The sequence below is a fragment of the Mytilus trossulus genome, chromosome 2 (genome assembly GCF_036588685.1).
Source record: "Mytilus trossulus isolate FHL-02 chromosome 2, PNRI_Mtr1.1.1.hap1, whole genome shotgun sequence".
Taxonomy (NCBI): Eukaryota; Metazoa; Mollusca; class Bivalvia; order Mytilida; family Mytilidae; genus Mytilus; species Mytilus trossulus.
Window position 1 is genome coordinate 99012650 of NC_086374.1, and position 22788 is coordinate 99035437.

Here is a 22788-nt window from a genome sequence, read left to right on the forward strand (position 1 = left end):
GTATTAAAACATTTTATTTGGTATATATATACATCTTGTATCATGGCTATCTTTCTCATCATTTTTTACTGGCCTATAACTTTTTGAGTGCTTAGAATTATTTAGAATTATGTATTACGATACTATTGATTCATTATTATTCTTTGGGTAGCAATTATCCTGGTATTAAGCAACATTAATTTCAACTTTCAACAAAGTATAAATAATAAATTTGAATCAAAACTTTGGCAAAACCCAGAAATCAATTATCAAGTACTGTAAATTGATGACTTATCTATGAAAAAATGAATAAATCCAGTTTATGATATTCTTGTTTTAAGAGTTTCATTTTGTCCTGATCAAATTTTTAAGATATTTAAGTAATTCATACTGGTCTTCAACTGCATTCAATATTTTCTATGTCTTTATCATGTTAATGTTTAAGTAATTTCCTGTTCATTGATTTTGATTGTATCAAAGGATATCAATGACACTTTGTGTATTTGGTTCCTTTTCATCAGCAAGTGTGTGAATTATATCAGAATGACCCGCATGAGTTCAAGTATAAGGTCACAAACTCCCTTGAAATATGATGTAGTACAATTTTAAGTTGAGGAATTCCAACCCAAACCTAGGTTACTACATGTGTATTGGTATGGATACTTGAAATGATTATATCTACCTGTCAAATAGCATGTTATAGAAATGATAAAGTGATCAGTAATAAGGTCAAGGTCAAAACTTAGTTATTTTCTAATATGTAGATCATAGTTGATGTAGAACTATGAAATATGAATCTGACTATCAGGGATATTGACCACACTCAGCCAGGGGGGTATGAGGTGTTCAAAGGAAACCACCCCCTTGAAAACAAATAAGCACTGTTAAAGTTGACATTCTGTTTGAATTGTAACTTTTAAAGTTGAGTATGGTTGTAACGAAACCCCCTTGGAAATTCCTGGCTACAGGCCTTCTGACTATGACCACAATAAAGCTGGCTTGTTATTTTTAAAAATTCTTATTTTTCCAAGCATGACCCACAAAGAAATGGTTCATTATTTGTCTCATAATAATCTGGTGTTTATGTAGATCTTTTTAATTTTGCAAGGCTACGGTCACAAATAAGGATTAAGTCTTTAAATTTATAGGAATTGATTTAAAAATACAAAAAGCGCCTTGATTACTTTTTGGATCACCAGACTTATCATTTGCCAATACATGTAACATAAATTCAATATAGATATAAAAAGATGTAGCATTCATGAATCTAAATGATTAACTACTGAAAATCAAAAAAGAAATGGACCTTCTTCACATTGTATATATTTCAAACCAATAAAAGATCTTGATAACCAGGAATCATTTTACCAAAATTGGAATATGTGTCTGTGTTTAAATACCTTTTAAAGAAAAAAAAGTAAAAGTGTTTTGAACACACTATATGACTAGTTCATTAGAGGAGGGGACTTTAAGCAATCATCAATCAATCAATAGAGATAAGACTATGGATATTATATGTAGATACTTATTATCTAGCTGAATGGAAAATTAAATCTACACACATTTAATCAAAATATACAAATCTAAAGATTGTAAAATACTTCTCCTTAATTTCAGGCAAAGTTAACCTATATATTTATGAATGGCATTGGGTATTAATTTTCTCCATTTAAAAAGACTACTATAAAATTTCTTCTGTCAAACTAAAGTAAAAGGCCAAGATATACATATTTTATGTTATGAGTAGATTAGAATAAAATACATTTGTTGGCTTATGTTGATCTGAGAGCTAAATTTAAGAAATTTAAGATGGTTCTTGTATATACACTACAAACCAATGTCTTTATATAAATGGCTATCTATTTGTCAGCGACATACCACATTTTGATAGATATGATTTAAACCAAGAATATTAAATTTGTAAAACTGAATTCAGTAATTAATCTCATTTAATGCACAAAATTTTGATAAATGTATGGTTCTTTAGAATCATATGCATGCTTGAATAGTCTTAAACTCTTTTGAAATGTAATGACTCAGAGACTAGTATTAAAGACCCCACCCAACTCTCTGAAGTAAAGCATATACTCTATGTTTAGGTTTAGAAACAATTCAATAAGATTCTATTTTGAAAATAAATTGCTTTGCATTTAATTTACTTATTTGCTCCATTTGCCAATTATAATGTAATTAACCTTCTTATATTCACTACCAATTCCATATAATATATATTATATATGCTTCAAGTTGTAAATTTTCTCACTGAAGTTAAGATTATGTTTTTCCTTTATATTTTGATTGGCCTAACTTTTGAAATTTTAACTGAACCAAATAACTGATGGAAATTCCATTACCTATGTAAATATTATTATGTTTCAGATGAGTGAGTTTGATTGTTGAAATTTAAGATGATTTTATATACCAGTAGTGTCAGTTTAAGAATGTGAAATATCTATTTGGACTCCCTTACAAAAATATGCAAAGTATATGTCACCGATATCTTAAAACTGCTTGTGCATTAATTTCTAATGGTAATTAAACTAGGATGGATGTTCCTGACATTTAATTTCATAGTTATTCTGTTTCTAACCCCGCCATTTTTTTCACCGCCGGACCAATTCTGTGCAAAAGTGATTTTTTTAACTGTCAAAATAGAGGAGTTTCAATAAATGACACAAAATCTAGACAACCAATATAAAAAAAAAACCAACAAAAGCATTGAATCAGTGCTGCTATTGTTTCTTTTTAAAGTCACAGTGAGGATTTCACTAATGACTTCCTACGGACTATGGAGGGTAAGTTTAATACATAAGAGATTCAGCCAATGACCTCACCTCCTATGGATTTGACTAACCATTTATGGATCTTTAGGGGCTTAGTCGCAAACCATTACACTTAAAGTAACATCTGTTACTGTGTTGTTAGTGTTATTGCTGTCCAGTCAACCTTCAAACCCATACTAGGGGCATCAGAGTCCAAGTGGTCTAAGTAGTTACAGTGTTACTACTGTAACCAATAGCCAGTCAACACTGAAGTTGTGAGTCCAAACCCTGCTTGTCCAGCTGCACCTGACTCCAATTCTAATTGACTAGGATTGTCAGTTTTCCAACTAAGTTTGTGGCTTCATCTACCAACGAAAACTGACCACCATGAAATAGCCCAAAAGCAGTGCTAAAAAAGGGGTGTTAATACACCTAAAATCAAAATCAATCAATCAAAAAACACACTTTTCATTTAAAAAAAGCACTCTTTCTGGGAATGTTTGGAAAAGAATACAGGAATGAGAACATAATTAGATAATGGGGGGTGAGGACCTAGTCAAAATAATATTTGCAGTTTATTCACATGTCCCAAAATCTTAAAAGCTTCTTAAATTACAGTGCCCATATATAGTGTAAAATATGCATTCCAGCTTTCAACTTTCATCTTTCTTTTATAGCCTTCTGATAGTAGTTGTAAGAAGGTGTGGTATGATTGCCAATGAGACAACTCTCCATCCAAGTCACAATTTATAAAAGTAAACTATCATAGGTCAAAGGACAGTCTTCAACACGGAGCTTTATAGGCTCACACCAAACATCAAGCTATAACATGTATAAAGGACCCCAAAATGACTAGTCTAAAACCATTGAAACAGGACAACCAACAGTCTAATCTTTATAAAAAAACAAGAAATGAGAAATGCTTATGGACCTCATCAACAAACAAAACTCTTGAACATGGATATGATCCTTGCAAGTATAAACATTCAGATATAACCTTGACCTCATTATTGTGATATTGTTTTTTAAAACTTGTAAACTCATTAAAACTTTTTTAAACATTTTTTAATTAATTTGATGTAATATATCAATGATATAAACTTGTTGACAGTACAATATAAGGACCAATTTCCTGGTAATTGTACTTGAAAGAAAATAACTAAATTTGAAACAAATTGCAAATGGTTTAAACAAAGTGGTAATTTTATGGTCAATTAAAATGTGATTAACTTTAAAATGATACAACACTCAATGTGAACTGGCAAGGCCAAACCATATAAGTATTCTTGTGTTTTTATTGTGATATTAAATAAATTGTTGTCTAATTGAAAGCTCCATGTGAGCTAAAGTATTCGGTTAATTGTTAAGTCCATTCATTGCATTAAATCTTGCATTTTCACAGTCTGTTCTATTCAATTGTCCAGGTTGAATCCAACTTTGAAAGGATAATTCACATGTTTTAAATCCAGGAATGAAAGATTAATGAATAATAATAATATACAATATTTATAGAGCACATTATATAATAACAACAATAACTCTTAGCGCTTAAAATTATAGTCTCACAAACTATTAATTTATACAATTACTGATCTAGAGTTAATTATTTTGCACAATAGAACAATAATAGTGCAATGTTCAGTGGATGTGGTATTGCGTAACACTAGGAAACATTTTGTCACAATCTGGGTGTGTGCAGCATTTGGCTTTAGTTTTTGGACAATGACCCTTTCAATGATTTTTAGTGACCTTTGCAATGCCAGAAGAAGGTTAAATATTACAGAATCTAATTTGTGCCAAAAGAAAAGATTTGTGTGTGCATTTTATGGATATTTGACAATTACTTTCCCTTTTTCACGCGATAACTGAAAGGTTTAGACTCCTTCTGTTTTCTAACTCTGAATGCAAGTACTACCACTCATCTTTTGGGGTTTTTGTTGTTTGGTTACTGTCTTGTTAAGAAATGAAAAACTTAGACTTCTTTACTATATAGCTTGACCCATCAAGTCTGTTTTCATTCATGTAGGTGTTTTGGGTATTTGAATACATTAGATGAGCATTCATGCTGAGAAAAAGTAAGGGTCCATAATAAAAACATAGTCAAATTTAAGAATTAAAAACTATGTAGAATACAAATGTTTTCTGTCTACAATGAAACATGATGCAGAGGGCATAGAAATACTAGGCATCCATCCATCCATGCTTCTGGTCTTGTTAGCACACTCACATTTACAATTCTTGCCAGATTTTTCTGAATCTTTTATATTAGGTTAATATCATCAATCTCTTGGACAAGTTAGAAAATCAGTGCTGATTAATTATTTTAAAAAGAGTTGCAACAGGGCTTTACATCAAAGTGCAATAGATGATGCAATCAGAAAGTAATATTAAGCTTAAATTTGCAATACTATACATACATGTAAATTTGAATGTCATTTTAAAACCAGCAGGCAATGCATTTACATCTTATACATGAAGTTGTTATTTAATACATGTAAAATTAGTATTTTATTTCAATTCTCTAATCGTTTTCGAAATATTTCACTAAATTATCATAATTTTCTATTTTGAAAAGTATAAATTTATAGTTTAGGGCATTCATGACACAGTGTGACAGTTATTTATGGCATCATGTCCTACACTTTTGACGGCAGTTTCATAAATTAAAATTTTTAAAACAAGGCAAATAAACAAAAAACAAGATTTTTAAACTTGACAAGATAAATTTTATGAAGAACATACCACCAAATAAGTAAACAATACATTGATCTTTGACATTTTTGTAAGAAGACAATTTATGCACTGATACACAGAGGTATATCTTACGGCAGAGCATCTTCAGTATTAAATATCTTAAGTGTATTGTCTTGTTTATGTTAAATCATGTATGTAAATACATTGTATACCTCATGTTTTTCATAACTTATGCCTAGGGCAGAATGGCTTACTTTTTATTTTGTTTTGTAGTGTTAGGTCAGCAATTATTGTTCATGGTGTAGAATAGCAAATAAAAGAAGTTGGATGAGATGTCCCTTTTATTAATCAGTTTTACAATGTAAATTCCACTGTACTTGATTATGTCGGTCCACTTGTGAACCCACTTTTTTTTGCAGTATCCATTTATTTGTTGAACCACTTAGCAGTACTTACTGATTTGCTGGCTGCTTTGCAGTTCCCACTGATTATTTGGCCCACTTGATTGTTGACCTACCAGCAGTACCCTCTTATTTGTTGGCCCATTTTGAGCAGAATGTAGCAGTACAATTGAAGAATGTATCAATTTATAAAATTAAAACTTGTCCTGTGAGAAACTGAAACTTGGCTTTTGCAATTAAACTGTTTCAAAATGTTTCCCTTTTTCTTTAATTTTCAATTTGTAATCCACTTTGAAATAAATAGGACATAATAGACAAAAAAACATAATATTTGACAAAAACATAATATTTTTAAATTTTGATTATGCATGTAAAATTCCCCTTGGTAAACCCTGAAAATTTTTTTGGTTGCACAAAATTTATAGAGTGCTTTTTTGGTATACCAGGTACATGTAATTCAAACTCAAGTGTTTTGAATAATCTATTGTTTAGTGATACATTTCATGCATGTAATTAATCATTGACACATGGTTTATATGAGAGATCCTTATGTCTAAACATCTCTGTTCTCTTCTCATCAAATACAGTGAGATAGCTATATATATAGGACCATTTTCATTTTGAACAAGATATGGAAAAGTAGACAAATAGTCATGATAGTTGGAGATTTAAGTCTTGTTCTTCTGCAAATTTATGCAAATTGTATTGCTGCCTTCAAACAGGATTTTATAAGATTTTCAAATATGACATTTCAGACTATAAGTAATCAAGTTATGGAAAGTTGACTCGGGCTTAGTGGGCAAAATTTTAAAATTAGCTTTCACCTATAAAGTTAGAAGATTTTGAATATCTGGCAAAAATTCAAAAAACAAGAGGAGCACTGAAGAGCGAATCTGCCAGAAAACCATGCAAAACGGTCTGAATGCCACTTTTGCCAAATGAGTTCATATTTGGCACATTGGTGCACCTTATTAATGTAATTAACCACACAAAATTTTAAAACATCCTTAAATAGCCATTTTATAATCATAGTTTTTCACTAAAAAAAACTTAAACTTAAAAAGAAAAATTCTCAGAAGCTAATTTTGTATAATCTGCAATACTGCTTCTTGTAATACATCTAAAGTACTCTACTTCTACTATTTGTTGGAAATAAATTTTATAGTTTATGAACTTATTTCAGCTATGGATATTGCATCAAAGTCATTTTATAATGTGATGAAAGATACATATGAACCAGAATGGAAGGAGGAAAACCAACTCAAGGAAACAATACAGGTATGGTCAAGATCTAGGACATGTATTTATGGCAGAATTAAGTCTTTTTTGAAATAATTAGATAATAGCAAAGTTCTCAAGGAATCATGACAAAAGAATAAATTAATGTGTTGTTGTTATAAGACTCTCTACAAAATATTGAATGGTTAAATCAATTAATATATGCTGTAGTCCTAGTCAAATTTGCTATGTGTATCAATGAGACAGCCATTTAAAGGGTAGAAGGGGTCCTCTTCCTGAAATCACGGGCTTAAAAACGTGAAATAACTAGGTCCCAAATTTAAAGAAATCTAAATCCTGACATCCCCAGTTTGAAAAAAGAATTCCTGGATCCCGTAATCCCAAGCTTAAAACACCTGATGTTTCAGATAAGACATTCCCATCCTGACTTGGCATGGCTATATATTTATACCCCACACTTTGCCAAGATTTTTACTAACAATAATAAGAAGACAAAGACTGACCATATTTCTTTTCCCCAGTCACCGTTAGGGAAAAGTGTTTTATAAGACAATGAATTAATATATGTCTGTTTTAAGTCTATGCCTACCATGCCAACTGAAACTTAATATTTGTGACCTTTTCTGACTATTTTGTAGTTAAAAAAATGTGTCAAGAAAAATGATTATAAGTCATGATCATAACATTATGACTTATATGATAAAGTATTGTATGGAACCCAGAACCCCTGACAAAGTAAGCCAACAATCTATTAGTTGATATGAGGAGTACTTCACTGGCACAACTAATGGAGGGTGGTTATATTTCAACTAGGTCATGGGAAGTGTCAGTTCACTCTACATTGCTACAGTATCAAAAGTCATTATACATTAAGGATTATATTTAACTTCAATCCAATACTAAACTCATTTTATCTTTTTTATTCCCCAGTGTGTTTGCACCTGGAATGTCAATAGTAACAATATATCATGGCATTCTTACCCAGATTTACTACCATACCTGTCTGGGTTCAAATCATTGACCCATAGCACAGTAAGTTTTACTTACCTATCCTTGATGTACATGTATATTACATGTAACCCTATATATACATGTTAAAACATTTGTATATTGGGTAAGCCTTTTAAAGTTCTATACATATTTTTTGTTTTTCAGTCTTTAGAATTAATGTGGACAGACTACTTAGAACATCTTACAGAATCTGTACAGAATCCCTTATCTACATACACAAATCATTTTCAACCATTAAAGGTAAGTTTTTGGTTCAATTACTGTGGATTCCTTAAAATTTGTATTCTACAAATTTTCTACAAATATTCTACAAATTTTCGCGGATTTTGTGGGTGCAGGGAAACCACAAATTTAAATGTTCTACGAAATACATATTTTCTTAAGGAATGTATGCAGACTTTGCCATATCCATGAATTTAAATATCCATGAATATCCAAGTGTTTAACAATCAACGAACATTGGTACCAATGAAAATAAATGAATCCCCAGTATACTTGGTTTGAAGAGTCATCACAATTTATTTGTGTCTGTCTGGCTTGGTTAATGTGATATTGACCTCAATTTCATGGTTCAGTTATCATGGTTATCAACCTTAAGTTTCCATGCATTGATCCAATTCTTAATTTACTGGCTGTAAAGACAACAGTGAAATGTGTAGATATCTGCCTGACAGTTATGCCCAGTTTCTCAGAATCTATAAAACAGATCAACTATTCAGTGAACAAATTCATTGGAAGATTCACATATATATAATAATCAGAAAATTTGGTATAGACAACTTTCCACAAATATTCAAATAAAGTGGATATAAGCAATTATAGTCAACCCTACAGCATTCAACAATGAGAAAACTACTTAATTACAGGCTTCTGATTTAGGACTTGTGTTGGGGTTAACCATGTTGGAAGGCGACATCTATTTTGTAAAGAATAAATAAAGATATAAATGGGTTTTTGTCAAAGTTAAAAAAGACACACGAGTCTTCAACACAGTTAAACAATCCCCCACTCAAAGATGTCATCAGCTTGCCTCTTAACAAAAATGTGTAATAGATTAGTGATAATGGATGTCATTATAGAAATATTTAATATGTGTCAAAGAATAAATATAGTTCAAAAATATTGCAGCTGGATGAAAAATATTCATTCTCCTTCCTAAAAAATAGCTAATTAAAAATCAAACTACAAGTACTGTACATGCAATTGTATTATCTTGAATTTATCATGGATAGTTTTATATCAATTATCTTATATTGTTTGTCTTTTTTTCCTTACAGCAAAGAATAGCCAAACGAAACAGAAAATTAGATTATTTTGACAATGCTCGACATAATGCTGAAGTACTGCAGAGTGCGAAGAAAAAAGATGATGTCAAAATAACAAAGGTCAGTATAAATCTCTGTCTTACCTCATCATGCTCATTCTAACAGTATAAATCTCTGTCTTACCTCATTCTAACAGTATAAATCTCTGTCTTACCTCATTCTAACAGTATAAATCTCTGTCTTACCTCATTCTAACAGTATAAATCTCTGTCTTACCTCATTCTATAGTCTAAACTGTTCAAGGACTACTTGAGGAAAATGTGCATGAAAGAAAAGTTCCGAACTTTTTTTCAGTGCTCAAGATCCAATAAATATTATTGGAAAATGTATTCACTGTTTTATAAAAAAGATGTGGTATGATTGCCAATGAGCCAACAAGAGACTAAATGACACAGAAATTAACAGCTATAAGTCACCATACGGCCTTCAACAATGAGCAAAGCCATCCCAAAATCACAAATGTAAAACAATTTATTGAGAAAACTAACAGTCTAATTGATGCACAAATAAATGAACAAAAAACAAATATGTAACACAGCAACAAATGAAAACTACTGAATTGCAGGCTCATGACTTGGATCAAGCACATACATACATGACAGGGGTTAACATGATAGGGGTATTGCTTCGTCTCTCTGCCTGAAACTATATTATGAGTTGAAAGTTTCTCTAATCATTATTCATAGTTGTAGTTTGTCTATTGTTAAAAATGCCAACAAAACTTTTTCATGTACTTGTTGTATTCAAAACTTTAGAAATTTAAAACTGTTGAAAATTGAATTGGATAATTGTTTCAAAAGAGTTTGTTTAAATTTTGCATTCTTTATTTTCAGGCAAATGAAGAGCTAGAAGAATCAAAAAGAATCTATGAAGTTTTAAACAATGAACTACACAATGAATTACCAGAGTTTCATAACAGGTGTGTGGTGTTTGAGGATATCAGATACCTTGAATTCACTGTTATATATGAGGGCTGAATGGTCTAAGTTGTTACTACTGTAATCAGTAGCCAGTCAACACTTAGAGGTTGTGAATTTTAATAGGGTTGTCATATTTCTATATTGAAGGTCATGGTTTTTACCTGACCCACCAATAAAAACTGGCCACCTCATAATATCCAAAAGGTGGCACTTAAAAGTAGCATTAAAACACCAACACTCAATCAATCAATCAATCACTATTATATGTTGGGTACTTCTTTTTGTAAGGGAAAGGTTAAGGATAGACAAAAAATTTAGTTGTTTAATAGAGTCAACATTTTCTATATGCTTGTATGCAAACTCTGACAAAACCATGAAATCAAACTTCCAAGTTTTCTTCAATTCACCGAAATTCATACCAAGGAAAATAATTGCATCCATTGAATACCTTTTCCTTTTTTATGACAGATTATATTTTTTTTTTTATTAAAACACTACATACATATTCTGGCCAATAGCTTAGTTCAAGCAATATTTTTGAAGAAATATGCCGTACACATATTTGTTATAACTGAAGTATTTAAAAAAGGTTTCTGTATTGTCATATCATTATTTTGACTTAAATTGAAATTATATACCCAATATGAGCAAGTAGCATTTGTTCTTATATACTTTTTCAGTGAACACTTTGTTATCATTTAGCCAGAAATTGTTTGAATCTTTTTTTAAATAATACTCTTTTGTTTCAGTCGAGTCAACTTCTATGCAACAACATTTAAAAGTTACTTCAATGCTGAAAGTACATTCCATGGTGAAACTGCCAAGGTAGGTCAAGTTTGGATAAATAGGGGCAACTTATAGACCTTGGTTCAGGAAGATAACTCTAAATATTAGTTATGCGTTTGTAAAAGTCAAGTGTCATAAATGTCTTTAGCTTTTACTTGAAACAGATTGGAAACAGTCCATAAAACCTAGAATCTATTTATAAAATGGGTGACACAAACCTACTGATGGTTTTAAGAGTTATTTCCCTTAGCCTAGATCTACCAAAAATGAGTCCAATGACCCAGCCTATCAACCAAGATGGCGACCATGGCTTAAAATAGAACATAGGAGAAAAATGTAGATTTTTGCTTATAACTCTAGATCTGAAACCAAAGCAAATCTGATGGGGTTAAATTGTTTATCATGTCAATATCTATTTGCCCTGATATTTTCAGATGAATTGGACAACTAGTTGTTGGGTGGTAATATTTATGGATGTTTGTCGTTTTTAGTTACTATCTTGAATACTAGTATAGATAGAGATAAACTGTAAACAGCAATAATGTTTAGCAAAGTGGCTCAATTTCAATTTAGAATGTTTTATATAATCACTTTGTTTTGGTATACGCTTTAAAAATGTTACTCAGAATGATTCTGAAAGGGCAAATTCTACTCTACCTTGTCTATCCTGCTTGTAAAATCAAGCAGTTCAATTGTCTGAAATAATTTAACAAGTTTTGCAGTATTTATTTTGGACAGTTTGATTTTTTTTAAATGATTCTTTTTTGCAGATGCTGAACTTTAAAAAGGTTAAAGTAAAAAATAATAAAAAGTAGTTTTATTTAAGAAATAAAAGATATCTATATATTGAATATGCATGCATTTTTAGAATCAGTACACTATTAATATTATTAGCTATTTTATTATATTATTTACTGTGATTTCAGAAAAAAATCTGAATAATTTATGAATAATTATTTTAATTTATCGAGGGATTTTTCACTGGCATATATGAATTGCAAATATAACAGGATCTTAGGTGTACTAATCATATCTTTTTTAAGCAATTGCAAATTATGTTTGACACCAATTAATATGGGGACAATTACTACTTATATAATGTATAAAAGTTTCTCAGCCATATTAAAATAATGATATGTGGTATGATTGTCAATATGATTGTCAATAAGACAGCTAACCGTTAGAGGCTAATGGCATAGAAGTTAGCAACTATAGGCCACCATACTGCCTTCAACCATGATTAAAACTCACAGTCTTCATGCTTAACCACAAGTCCTATGGCCTAGACATGTAAAATAGCTTTCAGGCTTGTAAAATTCTTCTTTACCAGTCAACAGAATCCAACTAAAATTTTCAAAAAAATGAACTTTGTGCTTATGGTTTCAAAAGTTTTACTTGAAGGCTGAACTTACACTGCATCGCAGGCTATAAAAGGTTCATACACGAATAAATGATAAACAATACTAGCAAGAAATTTAATAGTAATACTATGATTTATATACAAAAGAACAATATAAGATATGCAGCATCAAATGCCTAAAACTCATTTATAGGTTACTAAAAGTTCATTTAAATGCCCATTACATCTTTGAAAAAAAAATGTATTGTAGAATCATTAGTATTCTACTACAATATAGAGACAACAATTTGACTGATTTGCCTGGATATAGGTCGCACTAAAATTTCAATGTTCAGCATGGTGACCATTTTCTATGGAAAAACCACAAAATCAAAGGTCCATGAAAATGCCATAAAAAAAGGTACCCATGAAAATAAATGAATTCAAAGCATCCAAAACAAAACTTTTTTGTTAAACTATGTTCGTTTTAAACAGGTAAATGACAAGGCTATATGGAATACTTGACAATCATACCAGACATACTTATGTTTATTTATACCTTCCTATTTTACAGCTTAGTGACACTGCCATGGCCATAACTGAAACATTAGCAGAGGAACATAAACAATACACATACCAACCACGACCTCTTAGTGGAATTATGGCTAATGAGTAAGTATTTACTTGCCAATATCTATATAAGTAATAATTAGTAAGCTTCATACCCATATATCATCTTTAACCTTAGAAATATCAATTTTGTCAATACATAATTTTTATCACCTTTACCCATGCATACAATATTATCCTTCATTGGATGAAGAAATGTGCTAGTTCATTTACTCACTCCTTACACATGTACCATATATCATCCACAGCTTTGAATGTAGAAATGACAAATTGATAAGAGATTAGGTAGAGATACAAAGGGAACAAGCATTAATCTCTTGTAGATATAACTTATAAACAGAATAATAGGTATTTTTGTTTTTGATACTGACTATATCATGTGGAATATCTATATGAGTCCGTTAGGGTGAGTTGAGATATTCCACATGATATAGTCAGTATCAAAAAACAAAACTACCTATTATTCTGTCTATCGGTAATTATGACGTCACACAATGTATTGCCTAATATTTTCAGTGATACAGCCAGTACATTGATACTCAAAAATATTAGGCAGTAAGATCAAAGGAAAAATAAACGAATTACCGATAAATTAAAATATGGTACTTATTTAGAATAAATACATCACAGAATCATTCATCATTTATAGGTTAGAAATATTATTTAAACAACCTATTCAGATTTATGTTAATGGACATCACTTATAACAGAGTCAAATAGTCTTTGTAATGTTTCATAATTAATATCATTGAATATGATAGTTGTTATTTTCTTTGTAACTAGGTGTTAGTTTTTTTCATATCCCAAAAAAGGATTTTATGCCACTTGTTTTTTAGCTGTAAACCTAAAACTGCCTGTGCAAAATTGTCATATAATTTAATATTACTGTTTGGTTAAAGGTTTTGTAGAGTCTAACATACCCCTGTCATTTTTGAAAAGCTAATGAAGTATAATCATTAGTATAAGTTTAACATGGTATTCACTATCAGTGGTGGATCCAGAATTTTTTATGACTATATACATGATATACAGAATCATTTAGATGGGAGCCCAGAAATAGTCTTTGACAATGTTCTTACATATATTTACACCTGAAAATTTGAAAAAAATGACTTTAACCCATATCACTTTTATTCATATTTTTACAATCATTTTTTGCAGTAAATCTGATGTCATTGATTTCAAAGTTATATTTGATTTGTTATTTCAGTATGAGATTTTCTTTCTTTATGTAAGTTGGATTCTGAAGTTTCAGGTTTAATATGTTTTTTCTTGTTATGTCAAGTAACAAATTGTATTGGAGTTAAGTTCTTCACATCATATGCATTTTCAGCAAGTTTTTTTTAACATTCTCATATTCATACTGATAGCATGATATGTTTTCTAATGATTTGTTTTTACTTTAACAGGTTACAGGTCAACTTAATATTACTGAAGTTCAATCTTTTTTCTTAGAATTTTCATTCTTGATATAATGTTTTAGCATGATATTTTTTGCATTATTATATTATTATTGCATCTTTCATTGATGAAAACAAACAATAAATTAATGACTTTGATTGAAAATTTCTGATATTTTAGAAGCTACATTCTGAATTTTTGAAATGCAACTAATATGTTTTAGTTAATACTAAAACGAATTGTAGAAATTCAGTAACTGGGACTTTCTTTCGAATGCTAGTATATTCGTGATTATGAAGCAAATGAATAATAGACAACTAGGATATAACTCAACATTAGAAAGTGCAATGCAAATAAAAAACTGACATTGAAATGCAACTCAAATACAAGACATGAAATACTGATGAATAACAGACTTGAAAAAACATATATATATATAACATACACTAACATACACTCATATACACATGAATAGCAGACATGAAAATACACATTAATAACAGACAAGAAAAACAGACATTGGACATTGCACGTTACACTTCAAATGAATAATCACATTAAAGTTTCTAGCTACGATGTAGTTAGTTAAGAAAGAAAAAAAAATATGATATAGAGAAATTAATCTTCACAAAACCTTTGTATAGGCATATTAAATCATTTTGATTAACCCTAGGAGTTTCAAAGTAATTCTGCAACTTATTTGATTGTATTTTTGTTAACAGGGAACCTGTAGTAAATGGGCACAGTAGTGGTGACAATGATTCAAATCATTCAAGCCAACAAACAATAAGTAAAAAGACTTCACCAAAACCAGATCGTCCACCCTCCTCCCCAGCGGTTACACCACATGATACTTCCATAGTAATGCATGAAACTTCAGCGGCCACACCTGACCTCTCGGTGGCAACTCCTGACACTTCATTTGCAACAGCTGCCAGCACAGCGGCAACTCCTATAAAGACAAATGGTGAAGGACTGACAAATGGATTGTCTTCAGAGCCTGAAAGTCCACCAGAAAGTATGTAATTTACTTAACTTAACTTATTAAAAGTAAAGTTTGATCTATTATCTTTGAGTTGGCAGTCATTGGAGAAGAATTAAAGATATTTGAAAGTTCATTTTTAACTAGAATACTTTTTCTCAATTTAAAGTTTTAAGCCGGAAAATTTCTCCTGTATCATTTGTTCACATTTTTTTCCTTCAAAATTAAGGATATTTTATTTAAGTGGAATATGAATATAAAAAGCAGTATTGAAATGTGTAGTTAAAGATTTTTTTATTTTATGGAACTGTTTACAGGTCCTAAGACACCTGAGCCTCAACCGGAGGCCCCTAAGCCTCAACCTGAGGCCGCTAAGCCTCAACCTGAGGCCTCTAAGCCTCAACCTGAGGTTGTGAAGAAAGGTATAGGAATATCATCTCAATTACCCATCATTCATTTAACACCTTAGCCTGGGGTCCTGGTATGGATCAGGATCCCAGGCTAATAATTTCTTAACCTAGCAACATTGCAGCAAAGACCCTTATTATGTATTACCTTAGCAACCATTGTACATTTTGTAATTACATATCTGACTCATTAGTATTCAAACTACATTTTTTGTGATGAATATTGGTTCAATAATAATAAGGCATCAAATTTCTGTTTTGGATATTATTTGGGAAAAAATCTTTTTTTTTCATTTGTTATTCTTGCCATTAAATTAAAGGGTTGCTAAGAAAGATACACAAGCTTTAGAGGGATAAACATAATACATTGTTAGTTAGTGGATGTTATAGGTATCAGTATGTACGCCAGGGAATAATGATAGTCAGGGGTACCAGTTTCTATGAAAGAGAATATGCACCTTTATTTTATTTTATCTTCCTGCAGTTTTTTTTATCCCAACTATCAGTATTAATTAAAACAAAAATCAACAGATCCATGGCAGACCATGTAATTGAAAAAGGAAAAGCTTTTTTGTACAAGAAAATCTGAGATCACAATAGAAATAAAAATTTTGAGACTATGAATAGGAATACTTTGTTCAGTTCAATAAGGGCCCTGTGCAAACATTTAGAACATTAACCTTTTAATACATAGTTCTTTAACTACATGTATCTCTAATCCCTGGAATTAAAATTTCTTCTTCCTTCGAAACAAGTACTAATAGATCTTGACACTGATATAATAACATTTCAGACTCTTATTTTTTGGCATTCAATACATGCTTCCTCGAGAATGAAATTCTATTCCTTTTCACTTGCAACTTCCATCCAATCAAAAATGAAACTCCTCTTCAAACTGCCTATTTACACTGCCTTCACAATCTTTTATCTTCAAATCTATGTGAACAAGGCTTTTTATCCCAAATACTGATGATTGGTTTCATTAGTTACCTGCAAGTCCATGCAAAATATATTGCTTTAATGCCATTGTCAATTCCCTCATGTCTGTTACATATTACTGCAGTTCTAGTATTGGGGAAATTAGAGTAATAGATATCTTCATTCATTGGCACTTAGCATCATGGTACAAAGATAAAACCAGAAATATAAACAAAGTAGTCATTGTTGTTTGTATGTAGAGCATGTGCTGTGTAGGTCATTATCTAGGATGATGGTTAAGGTGTATTATTCCAACACTATATATTTTAACATTTGCAATAACTCTTAATAAGACAGGTTGTTGATATATTGAATTTTAGAATACATGGTAAATTCGAATTTTAACAAAGTAAAGATGGGTTTCTTTCCATTTAATAGATATGAGCATACTGGTAAAAGATTGCCTAAATGGCTTTATATTTGTTGTCATGCATCTCTGTAGTGTTAATACATAGTTTGAAAATAATGAAGTTCTTTCAAATGTATAAAGTTTTGCATTAAGATTTATAATATAAAGTGTCTGATCAGGAAATATTTTTTACAATAACTCTTGAGTGAGACAGCTACCCAGTGACATAAAAAAGGATATGTACCTTTTTAAGATCAATCATTACATTGTATTCAGCAAATGATGATTAACACATTTTTTTTTTAAACAATAGAAGTTTGGAATGTAAGTTTATCACAGGACAAATTTACTCAGTGAATATATGCCTGATTTGACCATTGTAAGTTTTAAATAAAAGATTTCAGTTTTTACTATACATTACATGTTTTTACTATATATTACAAGCTTTTACTATACATTATAACTTATTTGTTTGTTTTAGGTCCGCTGTATGAAAACAGTGAAGTGAATTACACAACTCCTTCAAAAGTAGAAAAAGAATTAATAAAAGTTGAAAGTGAAAGTAGACATACAGACCATGCTGAAGGTCCAGTTGATACATATGAAGAACCAATGGTATAAATACTTTTGACATTTAATACCCACTGAATATATATTTTGGGCATCAGATTTCATGTGCATGTCTGTTAGTCAATAAGCTTTAATATTTTGTTATGGTAGATTGCCATGATGTGTAGTCCTTTCGTCAGCAACACACCTTTGAGAGATAATGACATTTTTTTCTGCTACATAAATATGGGCTGTTTTCGACAATAAAATACTCATATATATTGGGTACTAGCATCATAAAGTCATGCTAAATTACTGGAATCTTCACAATTTCAGCATTTTTGTTAAATTTTAGACTGTTTCCCTCTTAAAACGAAAGTGACGGCATTCGTGTTCATTCATAATATTGAGATGTAAGTTGTATTTTATGATAATACATAACATTAAGAAAGGTTGAGGATGAACACTTTTATTTTTGACATAAACCAACTGAAAAGTGACATTTTTTTTGCATATTTGTTATTTTTCATATTAAAGCCTGAATCAGAGCTTTTGTAATGACTAAATCAGTTTAAATCTTTCACATAAACTAATTGAATCAGTTGGAATAGACACTTAAGTGATTAAAAAGTGTCCAAAATCTTTGGTTAGATGAATCTGAAATTTGAGGCCAAAATCTGTCCTTACCGGACCTACTCCTTTGACTAAAAGAATGATAAAATCATTTCACATGTTTTGCTTTGCCTTCGGTTAAATTTTAATGCACAAGATACATTGTTTGTCATGCTTATGTTTGTTTTTTGTCTTTGTTTATCAGACAGGAGACATTATGGAGATTTCATGAATACTGATACATTTTGCAAGAGATTTGCATTTTATGTTTTATCCATACTTAGAGACCAGTTATCTTTTAAGGTAAATACAGAACAGCCATTAGTGAATGGTCCAACAGACGAGGATTTGCTGGAGGAAACCATCAAAGAAACTTTAAAACAGGCTGCTGTGGAAAATAGTGAGGAGATACAATTACATGCTCCGCCAAAACCCCAGTCAGAACCTCCAGTACCCCCTAAGGAGCCTCCCCCAGAAGATGATGATGACATTCCAACCAAAGCTGCACCAGCTGTAGAAAATAAGACTGACGACCAAGATTCTGATCATTATTATGATAGGGTACCTGATCAGTTAGATGTTTCCGATGATAAAGACAATGATGAGGATAATTTTTATGAAATTCCAAGCTCGTCTAAAATTCCAGATGTATTGCCTGATAATTGTCTTTATGTGGTAAGTTAGGGTGAGGGATTGTATACTCTGTATACATCATTTACCCCCATTCTAAAAGTCAGAGCTTTATTGTATAACTTTGTCCATCCATCTATTTGACTGTTAGTCTGAAATTTTGTCAGTCCATCCAACACATATTTTCTTGACACTTTTCTCTGGAACCACTTAAGCTGGTATGGGAGTCTAAAATAAAAATTATAGAATTTGTTCATACTTTGTCAAAATGTAGTATCTATTGATACATGTTCAAAAATGTTATAAAAATGATAGGTCACCGCGCATTTTCTCAAGCTACAGGTTGTGACAAAATGACAAATTTTGTATGGATTATACAGGAAAAAGCACCATTTTGTGAATAGAAACTAAACAAAATGATAGAATTGTATAATACATTAGAAAAAGATAGCTTTCAGACAATGCTTTTAGAATATCAAAAGAAAAGATAGGGTCACCTTACGTTTTTTCGGCTAAAAGACAAATTAGGAAAATTTCATGTAGAGTCCTTCAGAAAATGCACTGTTTTAGAGTTACCTCCCCTTAAAATGCCAATTTGAAAATATTTAAAAAACAACCAAAAATAATCTACACTTGTAAAAATTTAATATTTCTAAGTTATATTCTTAAAAATTGGTTCTTTTAAATGAAAATTCACATTAAATATTGCATTCCTGCATCAAATTTTGCTAACTTGATAGAAAATATTGACCTTAGATTCTCTGTTTTTTACAATCCAAGATGGCGAAAGACACCCATACCACCTTAAGGAGGCTCACGGGTATAAAAAATTCAGCAAAAAATTTAAAAAATTTGTTTTTTTCATTACAAATTTTATGTATAACACTATTAGCTATTACTTTATAATATGGTACACAAATCACCCAGACAAATCGATTTTGTTTGACCACAGATGACTTTAATTTTTTTTATGTCATTGAAAAAGCTCCAAATTATTTCCCTTTGGTGCAAAAATGTCATTTGTAATGTTTAAATTGAAATATCTTTTTTTACCCATCAGTGACCTATATTTTTTATAATTGTTTTCAAATAATCTGTACATAATCTAAATAATTGTAAAATTTTAGCAATTTCTGTAGTTTAGTTCTTTTTTTATTTCGATTTTACCATAATTTCTCCTAAAAGGACATTAACAAAGATTTATGCTTCTTTCGGAGGAAGATTGTGAGCTTAAATGAACAGTGACCACATATTTTTATTTTATATTTCTAATAGGTATAAGATAAAGTTTAATCATAGAAAAAAATAGCAAAATCTGATATAAGAAAATAAAGTTGATTAAGCCCCCTTAACAGAAAAGTTTCATGTTTGGTCAGCAGCGTGATAGGGATGAGGTGTAAAGTATCTGCACTTTTTTTTATCATTTAAATTCCTTCTTCCTGTTTTCTTAACATTGATGGAGGAGTGGATGCATTGTCAAAAAGATACATTGCCCTTGTAGTAGCACATGATAAAAAAGAAGATGTGGTATGATTGACAGTGCGACAAATCTCTACAAGAGACCAAATGACAAAGAAATTAACTTCACAAGATACCAAATGACAAAGAAATGAACAACAATAGGTCACCCTATGACCTTCAACAATGAGTGATACCCATACAGTATAGTCAGCTATAAAGGCTTCGAAATGACAAATGTACAGCAACTCAAACAAGAAAACCAACAATTTATGGACTAAATAATGAACAAAAATAGATATACAGCAACAAAAAACAACCCTTGAATTACAGGCTCCTGACATGGGACAAGGACATATTAAAGAATGGAGTTAAATAAGTTTGAAGGTCGTTAGTTTACATTAATATTTATATTAACTAATGATATTTATTGTTGGTTATTGTTACAGGTAGTAGCCACACATGTATATAAAAATGAAGATGAAGATGAACTTCCATTTGAAGCAGGAGAGTTAATCTATGTATTACCATTTGATGACCCAGATGATCAGGTAACTGCACATATTGTTAGCTTAGTAGCAATAAGATTATACTAAATAAGAGGGAAATAGCTCATTCTTGTGCTCCTTCTGAATTTTAAATCTTTCACTAAAAATTTCAACTCAAATAATCAGTTTTCCTTCCTAATTTTTTTACGTTATGCTTGAAGATATTGATTTGAAAATTGAAATTTAGTTTTATCATGACAAGTTACAAATATCAAGTTTAAATTTAATTTCTGGTCTGAAGATTTTGTGCAAAGTTATAGTCCATAGCCTTAGATATTCACTTCAGTAATCAACTTTCCTCATTATTAGGGCCCCGACTAAAAGTCGGGTCGCCCTATAGTGATCAGTCTGTCCGTCCGTCCGTCCGTCCGTCTGTCCGTAACACTTTCGTGTCCGCTCCATATCTAGAGAACCATTATGATTTCATACTTAATACTTAACATGATTATCAACCAACACCAGAGGGTGTGTCATGTTGTATGTACAACTTTCTAGGTCAAGGTCAAAAACTTTGGTTTTAGTTGACAACCCCCTGTCCTGTGGTGAAGATCGTGTCCGCTCCATATCTAGATAACCATTATGATTTCAAAGTTTATACTTGACATCCATTTTAACAACCACCAGAGGGTGTGTCATGATGTATGTACAACTTCCTAGGTCAAAGGTCAAGGTCAAAAACTTAGGTTTAGAGTTGACAACCCCGTGTCCTGTGGGATTGTGTCCGCTCCACATCTAGATAACCGTTGTGATTTCAAAGTTTATACTTGACATCCATTTTAAACAACACCAGAGGTGTATGTACAACTTTCTAGGTCAAAGGTCAAGGTCAAAAACTGGTTTTAGTTGACAACCCCCTGTCCTGTGGTGAAGATCGTGTCCGCTCCATATCTAGATAACCATTATGATTTCAAAGTTTATACTTGACATCCATTTTAACAACCACCAGAGGGTGTGTCATGATGTATGTACAACTTCCTAGGTCAAAGGTCAAGGTCAAAAACTTAGGTTTAGAGTTGACAACCCCGTGTCCTGTGGGATTGTGTCCGCTCCATATCTAGATAACCGTTATGATTTCAAAGTTTATACTTGACATCCATTTTAAACAACACCAGAGGGCGTGTCATGATGTATGTACAACTTCCTAGGTGAAAGGTCAACATCAAAAAAACTTTGGTTTCAGTTGACAATCCTGTGTCCTGTGGTGAAGATTGTGTCCGCTCTATATCTTGAGAACCATTATGATTTCAAATATTATACTTGACATCCATTTTAACCAACACCAGAGGGTGTGTCATGATGTATGTACCACTTCCTAGGTCAAAGGTCTGTCTGTCTGTTGGTCTGTCCATCGCTAACAAATTTGATCCACACTATATTTTGAGAGGACAGCTGTTATTATTTCATACTTTATACCTGACAAACATTTTCAACTTAACATATATATAAACCAACACCAGAGAATTTGTCATAATGTATGCATCCTAGGTCTAAGGTCAGTCTGTCGGTCTGTCCATCCGTTCGTTGTTCTTAACAAATTGTGTCCGCTCTACCTCTCGAGAACCGTTAATATTTCATACTTTATACTTGGTGGGTCATAATATATTGAAGGCATAATTCTAAAAATATGTGACAAATATCAATTAGGCAGCACCTTTAAACATATTGTTCAAACATCAATCCATATATCCACAAGTCACCTTAGAGTAGTCAACAATTAGTTCACATCATGCAGTCATATCACTATTATACTATGAAAGTAAGATGAGAATATTTTAAGTTTTAACTTAA

The 22788-nt window shown here is 31.1% G+C and overlaps 1 protein-coding gene across 3 annotated transcripts in view; it reads left to right on the forward strand.

Annotated features, from left to right (window-relative positions):
- The window catches only part of LOC134708512 (bridging integrator 2-like), a 42697-nt gene that overhangs the window by 14271 nt on the left and 5638 nt on the right, over positions 1-22788 (forward strand). The window contains exons 4-15 of one of the 3 annotated variants that reach the window (XM_063569123.1): positions 7020-7114; positions 8231-8326; positions 9364-9471; positions 10245-10330; positions 11081-11156; positions 13031-13128; positions 14297-14317; positions 15210-15505; positions 15787-15891; positions 17685-17818; positions 18668-19039; positions 20902-21003. In XM_063569123.1, the coding sequence (XP_063425193.1) occupies positions 7020-7114; positions 8231-8326; positions 9364-9471; positions 10245-10330; positions 11081-11156; positions 13031-13128; positions 14297-14317; positions 15210-15505; positions 15787-15891; positions 17685-17818; positions 18668-19039; positions 20902-21003 (1589 nt within the window). The remainder of the gene's footprint in view (positions 1-7019; positions 7115-8230; positions 8327-9363; positions 9472-10244; positions 10331-11080; positions 11157-13030; positions 13129-14296; positions 14318-15209; positions 15506-15786; positions 15892-17684; positions 17819-18667; positions 19040-20901; positions 21004-22788) is intronic. The other 2 variants (XM_063569125.1, XM_063569124.1) reach the window with 2 other exon arrangements.